Genomic DNA, 9,673 nt, shown 5'->3' on the forward strand with positions numbered 1-9,673 from the left:
AAGAGAAAGAGATATAGGGGGGGGGGGGTTGAGACGGGGAATGACAGGAAAAGACAGGAAGTGAGAGCTGTGAGAAATGAAGAGAGATGGACAGAAGAGATGGGTGAAAGGAGAGGGAGTGGGGGGGGGGGGGCGGGGGTTGATGGACACTGAGGCATGAGTGCCTATCTGTGGTTCTGGTCTGAGGAACAGGCTCTGGGCTTTAAAGGGGTGGTTCAGGATTTTGGACATAAGACATCATTTCCAAGTAAGCAAGTGTGATATTTATCAGTGGAGACCGTTTTCAACACGTTTCATCCAGTCCTTCTAATTGAGTTCGCAGGTGCTAGGCTAGCGCAAGTCAACGGTATGTGCTAGCCTGCCACTAAAGACAGTCTTACCCACTCTAAACTACACCTGAGGCAAATTCCAGACAATCGATGTAAATGTCTGTGTTGATAGAATAGTGTAAGAAATACAACTACCCTTGCATCGCGTTGCAATAGTTATACTTTGGTCCCTGAAGTTGTTAGTAGTCATTTTGCAACTTATCGGCGGACTGCTATTACCAAGGCTACTACTAGGTATCCCCATTGGAGTGCGCTTTATTGTTTACTTTTCGGCACAGTACTACTAACCGGAGAAGTATAATTCCGCCGCTGCTAAGAAACTAGTCCCTCAAAATGTAATGCGATCGTTGAAATGCAAGGATAGAATAACTTTAGAAATAACACTATCAATACAGACATTTACATCGATAGTCTGGCGTTATAATTTATTTGCCTCGGGTGTACTTTGGAGTGGGTAAGACTGTTTTTAGTGGCAGGCTAGCACATACCGTTGACTTGCGCTAGCCTAGCACCTGCGAACTCTGCAATTAGAAGGACTGAATGAAACGTGTTGAAAACGGTCTCCACTGATAAATATCACACTTGCTTACTTGGAAATGAGGTCCTATGTCCCAAAATCCTGAACCACCCCTTTAAGCGTGCGAGTGCGGTGAGCAGTGAGAGGCACTGTGGTTGAGCTGGCTCCAGAGATAACAGCAGCGACAGGACACAGGGGCCCTGCAGGGCAGGAGCCCAGTGAACACAGGAGGGTGACCGCACTCTGGTCACATGACATGGCCCCCACACGGGGGGAAATATCAGACTGACACAGAACACATCTCCAAAACACGCACACACACACGCACGCACGCGCGCACATGCTGCATGCACTTGGAGAAGTGGGCTCCAGAAGGCCAAAGCAGAGAGATCTGGGCCTTTACCATGTGTAGACTTCGGCAGTCCACCAGAGCTGTGAGCTGATGCAGGCCAACCTCAGTGGTGTTCAGCACTCCTTGGATCTCCTCCAGATTACCCTGTGAGACAAACGCGTGCACACATACACACACGCACACGCACACGCACACGCACACGCACACGCACACGCACACGCACACGCACACGCACACGCACACGCACACGCACACGCACACGCACACGCACACGCACACGCACACGCACACACACACACACACACACACACACACACACACACACACACACACACACACACACACACACACACACACACACACACACACACAGAGTGGGTCCTCCTTTAACACAATGCCGCTGTTGGGGCTGTATTGCCATTAGAACAAGTATAAGATACACGACTGTCCTTAAATAAGTGGCCTACATAAGGACCAGAGAAAGTGAGGGAGAGAGAGAGAGAGACAGAGAGAGAGAGAGACAAAGGGAGAGAGAGAGACAGAGAGAGAGAGAGAGAGAAAGAAAGAAAGAAAGAAAGAAAGAAAGAAAGAAAGAAAGAAAGAAAGAAAGAGAGAGAGAGAGAGAGAGAGAGAGACATGCAGGCCTGGGGCACATCTGGCTCTGAGTGACCACACATCTGCCTGATCAGGTCCAGACCATGTCACACACACAAGCAGAGGGACCAAATAGTGTGGACACACACATGCACTCATGCTGACATTATGTGCAAGTGCAATGGAAACAAACAAACAAACAAACACGCACACACACACACACCTTGGTCTGTGGGTACTCGCGAATGGCAGAGCGCAGCAGCTCTGACACGTCATCCTGCATCTCCACAAGAGCTTTATGGCTCCCAGACAGCTTCTGCAAACACAAACACTAAACCATCAGCACAACCCCACACACACCACACAAACACACACACACACACACACAAACACACACACAGACACTCTCTCTCTCTCACACACACACACACACACTCTCTCACTCGCACACACACACACACACACACTCCCAGATGCTAAACACAACCAGGCTTACATCTTATTTGGGCCACCTCCATTACCTAATTCTTCCCTGGATGTGTGAGTGCTCCAGCCAGGCCGAGGAGTCTAATCCTGTATTATTTAACACGCAGGAGGACAAAGGCTTACGGTACACTATGTACGGCACAGCTTCCCTCCCATGACAATGGGATATATACGCCATCTCCTCACACTCACACTCACCTGCCACACATTACTGCCTCTGGGCTGAAAGCTGAGACTCAGAGCAGAGAGGCCAGTGCTGGTGTGTGCTGTGGGAAATCACCCAGTAAAAGTCCATTAAGTGCGTGTGTGTTTGTCCGTATGTGTGTGTATGTGCATCTTGTATATGTGTGTGTGTGTGTGTGTGTGTGTGTGTGTGTGTGTGTGTGTGTGTGGAGAGGTGGGGTGACCGAACAAGAATAGTAGGAGCCCAGATTGTGTTAAAGTGCCACTAAGATTGAGTGTGTGGTACGTCTCAGAAGCGCATTAATATTTGAGACCAAAATGGATAGGAGCTGCTTGAGAGGGGAGACCTGCTTCTATCCTCCCTGCCTTTCTTCCTCCTTTCTCTCTCTCTCTCTCTCACTCCATCTCTCCTGCACTCTCACATTCTGTCGGAGCTAAAGGGGCTATTCTAAATTTACATTTGCCTGGAAAGCCAGAGGAGATGGCGGACTGCTGGCCTCCACACAGGCGGGGGGGGGGGGGGTTAATCTGTTCCGCTTCTCAGCCTTCAATGGAGAGGCCCCTCAGCTGACGGAGCCCCCCGCGGAGGGAACACTCGCAGGCCCTCTAAGCAGGAGCGCAGGGCAGGATGGCCCCAAAGAGACGTCGGGGTGCTGATGGATGGCCCCAAAGAGACGTCGGGGTGCTGATGGATGAAGGGATGGATGGACTACAGTGCAGTGAGGCTTTGGGGATAACTTCCTGCTTCTGAATTGGGTAGTCACTACACCTTTGACTCGACTGGTAAAGTATGGCCAGGCTATCGGTCAAGTCTTACTAGCTAAACTAGTTTGAAAATTACTAAATACTAAATGTTAATTATCCTGTATGGATATACTGTACAATGCTTTATGTCTATTAGTATTAAAAGATCGACATTAACATAAACATACACATACAGTATAATTAACTGCTGTACAGAGACATACATTCTCCAGTTCCATCTCTAATGTGCTGCTTAATGGCGTTTAACTGCAGCAGCAGTGGGCCCCCACTGAAGATGACCACAGTTAAGAGTTATGGGGTCAACCTGCATGTTATGGCACTGTGATGAGACACTGGTCATGAGCAGGCCACACAGGGAGCCTGTGGGATGACGAGAGCAGTGCGCAGATTGGATGTAATCTCACTTCCCAATTTAAATACTGTGGTACACACAGAGGAGCTAAAATGTTTCAAATAATCATACTGTTGGGATTGTGTGTGTGTGTGTGTGTGTGTGTCTGCGTGCGTGTGTGCGCGTGTAGGAGAGAGGGAAGCTTGCTGCTTACGTCATTACGGTAACATGATGGACGCACAAGGGGAGCTTGGCACTGACAAGAGTGTGTTAGTCACTAGTGAAAAAGCTGGTTGAGCCGAGCCCGGCACACAGCACTGAGCTGTGGGCTGGAGATGAGCGGGCGGGCCGCTGGCACTAGCTGTGTGCCGGCTGGAGGAAGTGACATCATACCTGCTGGAAGGGGTTGGTTCGGCCCACGCTGCAGCTCAGGTAGTACTGCAGGATGTCTGTGGAGAAGAGGAAGAGGAGGAGGAGATGAAGAGGCGAGCAGGCTGAGGGAGACACACACAATCACAGGCACTTCACACAAGCAGCCTGTCTATGAGTCACATGAAGAGGAGGGAAGAGGGACAAGTCCTGAATCAGCCCAAATGGTCTGACCCTCCACCCGGTCACCCTGACTCATGACCCTGTATGAACTGTGAGCACACATTGGGATGGAACACAGAAGACACCCTTTAGGCGAGGATCACATCAGCCAGCGGCAAGCGGCAGCGGCAAACGTAACGCAGCGCTCAGACCATAATAAGTTTTGTCTCGTTCCTAAGCAACACAAGCGGTTTGTCAATTGAATACGCCCGCGTTGTGCTTTGAAAGTTGAACCAAGTTCAACGCTCAGCTTGTTCACCGCTAGCGTTACGCCAGCGTTGCCACCGTTCCGCTGCCGAACCATAGAGAACAATAGGAAACCTGCCGCTTGCCGCTGGCTAATGTGATCCCCCGCCTTACTGTCCAAAACTATTCAACTTCCCATTCTCTACTTCCCTGGTGTCCAGTTCCATATGCAGTCTCATTCTACACTTGTGCAGGTGCACTCACAGGTCGGTGAGAAATACAATACGGCCCCAGTTTGCCCTTTTTCTATCATTTGAAGTCACGGTAGATATAGAGTAACAGACCAATAGCTCTTCTGGTGGATTTCACCTGATGGTCTATTTCAAGGTAGAAGCTACAGAGTTTGATTAGTTTCACCCCCGACCTCCACTTCTGGAGGGAAAATGTGTTGAAAATGAGCACATGCATTGCTGGCTCCTCTAACCCTTAACACATGACATGTAATTCCATCTCTGTGTTCCTGTCGGGCAGAGAGCCGGCTGCTTTTGACTTTTTTGACGAGTAGCAGTAGTGCCGCAGCCCAGCTGACCACAAGGCAGAGCTGGGGAGACGTTCCATCCCATCCGGCCCGCGTAAAGCCTCTAATCTCTCTCGGGCCCACCACTTCCTCAAGAGGGCCAGCTGATAACACACCGAAACGGCTGCATAGCGGTCGATACATACTAATCATCTGGTCACTGAGGCAACGCATACGCTTCAGTGTGCTTATCTTGCCCCACTGGTGGACTGGTGGAATAGGAAGAGGCATGTTTAGAGAAGCACCGAGGGTTCATATGAGTGGGATGGGAGAGGTTCATATTTAGCAGCATTAGGCTGTAGTAGGCAAGCAGCAGTGAGATCAGACTGGCAAAAGAAACCGATAATGACGCTTTTCACACTTTGATTATAGTAGCGGAAATTGGCACAGATGCACAGAAAGGGAGAGAGACAGAGAGGGAGAGAGACAGAGAGAGAGAGAGACAGCGAGAGAGAGAGAGAGAGAGAGAGAGAGATAGAGAGAGAGAGAGAGAGAGAGAGACAGCGAGAGAGAGAGAGAGATAGAGAGACAGCGAGAGAGAGAGAGAGATAGAGGGGGCAGCATCCATGCCTTGCACAGACTCTGATATTCATTGTGCCCACACTCTCTGACTCAAGCATGGCACGCTGCCTGTGTGGAAGCACAGATGTCCCTCACACACAGAGGCACCCACGCCTCTCAATCAGACTACATCAGCCGGCTGAGAGACAGACACAGACACACAGACACACACACACACACACACACACACACACACACACACACACACACACACACACACACACACACACACACACACACACACACACACACACACACACACACACACACACACACACACACACACACACAGCAAGATTATACGCACGTCATCATACACATGATTAAACACATACCCCTAAGCCCCTAAAATGTACATGCGCCTACTTCATCCCCCAACATACACCGAAAAATACATACATGCATGCACACTTGTCATCATTCATTCACACTCACACAGACACACTTCCTCTCCACTCCATGTCTGACTAACCATGTTCTGGATGAGCTTGTCGGCTCCCCACGCGTGCCTCATAAACACTGTAATTACACACTGACAAGGGAAATGAGCGTCTCAGGTGGGTGTGTGAGAGGTCAGGAGCATCCTTTCACAGCGCACCGGGCAGCCCCACACCACACCACAACACCCATACATCTCACTCTCCGTGGCGTCCGGCCGGAATCGGGAAGCGGTGACGCAGCATGACCGGACGCCAGAGGAGGCACACAGGCCAAGCCATGTGGCCAGAGAGGGGAGAGTCGCTAAAGCGTCCAGGACTGGCGCTTTGTCAGGGTAGGTCAGAGAAAAGGTCTCAAAACACGTAGCTTTCAATCCCGCTCCTGCAGAATCCACTGACCCATACGCAAAACAAGTTATTACGCAACAGCTGCAGTCAAACAATGTGTTCATGTCTGATTGCACAAGAGGCATTTCGTGAGTTGGGATATCGGACTAATCTCACTCTGGTCCTTTACCACTACTACTACTACTCACTCTGCATTGGAGATCATTTAGCCCTTAAAATATTCCATGACAATCTATGACATCAACATTCAATTCATTCAGCCTCTGGCCTTGTGCCTACAGCTGAACCACAGCCATGTGGATCCCCCCACACACTGTTACCACGCTCATTTGTGTAAAACAGCTTAATTAAACTGGCCTGATATTCCAGGCGAACTGATACAGATGTCATTCTTGTGTGTCTGTCAGTTTGATAGCTGAGAGGGCCCCCAGGGATGAGCAGTGCTCGGGAAGTGTAGCAACACACACACACACACACACACACACACACACACACACACACACACACACACACACACACACACACACACACACACACACACACAAACACACACAAACACAAACACAAACACAAACACACACTCGTGGTGTTGGTTTAGGGCTTGTAAGGGCAGAGGAAATGGACGCCCGGCAGCCCTGGTGCTGCAGCAGCCCTCTCTCTCTACGCGCGCGCTGATCAACTGGGATTGGGCTGCAGTCATTCGTCATGCCCAGCAAGATGAGTGGGAGGGAGAGATGCACAATGCTCATCACTGTGGCTTTAATACACACACACACACACACACACACACACAGCTGCTGCTCTTAGCGAGATATACAGCGGCCACTTTAGCTACAGAGAGAGAGAGACGTCTCGTAAAAACAGCCATAAAAATGACGTGTGCCACCTGGAAGAGAGGACTGAAGACAGATGCCCCACACAATGGAGTGTGGGGCCACACACACAACACACACAACACACACACCACACACACCGCTCCATCTCCTTCTCTATTTTCCATTGAGTGTCAGGGCCGGAATGGTGGAAGTGAAGGAAAAGAGATAAGCGGAATGAAAAAAAAAAGGGGTGGTAGTCACAGCCATTCTACAGTTCTAGGACCTGAGCAGCTAGCGTATGGCAGAGCTACAGCACATGACTTAATATAATCTGGGAGAACTGATAAAGATAAAAACTACATTGACTCTCCAGGGAGTAATGGCAATGTGCAATAGCCCAAAGATGAGGCAGTCACTCGCATTGCATGGGCACGTATAGAAGAACCTTGCTATAAATACACACACACACACACACACACACGTCTGCTCCACATTTTTCCGACACTAGGTCCAGTTCCATCAGCACTGCTGGGCAGAGAGACCCACGTGTCTTGGATGTGATGCCGCCTGTGGTCAAATGACCCCCCCCCCCCCCCCCCCCCCCCTCTGCAAGCCATTAGAGCTCATGGCTGGGAGTGCACTGGAGACCATGCTGCGTTGCAGCCAATCAGAAAGGGAGAAAGAGTGCAGCTGAGGTTAAGAATGACAACTATTTCTTTGATGGGATCAGACATCTGAATAGTATGGAGTAAAAACACTTTTTCTTCAAATAAAAGCATGTCGGGAAGCTGAGGGGGCTCAGCATTCAGCATTCATTTAAAGCACAAAGATATCAAATCCCAACAGAGCAATTTCTTACACATACAGTTATTTTTGTTGTCTTTATGTAAGGTTAAGCTTGCTTTTGAAATATGAGTAAGTCATCATTGTGACAAGGCATGCAGAGATCAACTAAAAGCACAGAAGCACAGAGTATCCAGGAAGCCAAAACTTCCTGTTGTGATCTGACGGAGCTGTACTGAGAAGAGGAAGATGGAGACAGAGATGACTGTGTGAGCGAAAGAGACCACTGGAGTGATACGGGGAAATGGAGTGAATCTCTGCCTGGGTATCAACAGAGTGAATCTCTGGCTGGGTATAAACAGAGTGAATCTCTGGCTGGGTATAAACAGAGTGAATCTCTGGCTGGGTATAAGTCTAGATGAAGTAAGCGAGCACCAAGACACGCCATGCCCTCATGCAACAGCCTTCTTCCTTTCACCCTCCAACCCTTATCTTCTCACTGCAGCTCCTCTTTCATCTCCTTTATCCCCTCCTGCACCCTCCAAAACAACCACAACACACACCCCCCCCCCACAACACACACACCCACCTCCTCCGCTCACTCGATGGACAGATTGTCTCAATTACACTGGGAGTCATGATGGACAGAGACCTCCCCATCCGGCTACTCCCTCCCCGTACGTACAGCAGTCCTCTGCTACAGACCTCCACTTTATTGAGCTGTGCTAAACACCCTGGCAAGCCAGCATGCTGCAAAAAACTCCATACGCCGCCTAACATCCAGCTCCAAGCCCAGCAGGAGGGCTGGTTCCATCACAGCTTCCCTGGGGGAGGTGGACTATCGATGGAAGACAACCACCAGGACAGCACTTCTCATAGAAAATAACCTTTAATATACACTCTTTTCCGCAGTCCACAACACATCAGTTCACCTCAGATCATTATCACCACAGGACATGATGGGGTGAAAACAACCCTTGTACAGAGGCATCTTGTCTTTCAAACACAATCAGTCTTGTCTGTGGTTACCTTCCAAGACTTGTTTGGATTATTCTGTTCAGCATAAAGTTTCTGTCTGTTTTACGTCCCCCATGTGAAAAGGAGAAGTAAAACTCTTTCACTCTGAAACAGATTTTAAAAACAGCAACCTCAGTGGCCTATGCTTGTTTAAACAGAAAAGTCCATCCCAGGTCACTTCTTTGAGATGTGAGAGTGAAAGCTTGTCCCCAAAGGATGCCTCGAGGGAACGCTGCATTTACTTCCGTGCAGATCCGCAATGCACTCACTCCAAAGCCAACATCCTTCACGGCTCATTCCCTTTTACACATCAGACTGGGCAGCCTGTCTTTTCTGTACGTCAGCTTCTACAGAAGCCCTGTGTTAGGATGAGGAGAGGAGAAGAGAGGAGAGGAGCCCTGTGTTAGGAGGAGGAGAGGAGAGGAGAGGAGCCCTGTGTTAAAAGGAGGAGAGGAAAGGAGAGGAGAGGAGAGGAGCCCTGTGTTAGGAGGAGGAGAGGAGAGGAGAGGAGCCCTGTGTTAGGAGGAGGAGAGGAGAGGAGAGGGAGAGGAGAAGAGTGTGGAAACAGGTTGTGAGGCTCACCTTTGTTGATGACGCCATATTTTTGAGTCACATCGATGACGTACGTGTCAGGGGATGCACAGAAGTCACTGGAACCCTGTGGAAGTCATGCAAACAGAAAGAGAGAGAGAGAGAGAGAGAGAAAAAGAAAGAATTAATGTAAGATGAATAATACCACAGGGGCCAAATTCTGACATTTAAAAGAACAAGTAAATAAAACAATGAGACACCAGGCAACTT

At 49.5% G+C, this 9,673-nt stretch overlaps 1 protein-coding gene across 2 annotated transcripts in view; it reads right to left on the bottom strand.

The window, feature by feature from the left end:
* ttyh3a (tweety family member 3a) overlaps positions 1 to 9,673 on the bottom strand; it is a 55,865-nt gene that overhangs the window by 16,746 nt on the left and 29,446 nt on the right. For both annotated transcript variants that reach the window (XM_076264911.1, XM_076264912.1), the window contains exons 7-10: positions 9,455 to 9,530; positions 3,951 to 4,006; positions 2,016 to 2,108; positions 1,250 to 1,342 (exon numbers count right to left, since the gene is read on the bottom strand). In XM_076264911.1, the coding sequence (XP_076121026.1) occupies positions 1,250 to 1,342; positions 2,016 to 2,108; positions 3,951 to 4,006; positions 9,455 to 9,530 (318 nt within the window). The remainder of the gene's footprint in view (positions 1 to 1,249; positions 1,343 to 2,015; positions 2,109 to 3,950; positions 4,007 to 9,454; positions 9,531 to 9,673) is intronic.

Source organism: Alosa pseudoharengus, unplaced genomic scaffold, assembly GCF_046254945.1.
Source record: "Alosa pseudoharengus isolate Yale_2024_CS ecotype anadromous, Long Island Sound unplaced genomic scaffold, YU_APseudo_1.1 YU_APseudo_1.1_scf_4, whole genome shotgun sequence".
Taxonomy (NCBI): Eukaryota; Metazoa; Chordata; class Actinopteri; order Clupeiformes; family Clupeidae; genus Alosa; species Alosa pseudoharengus.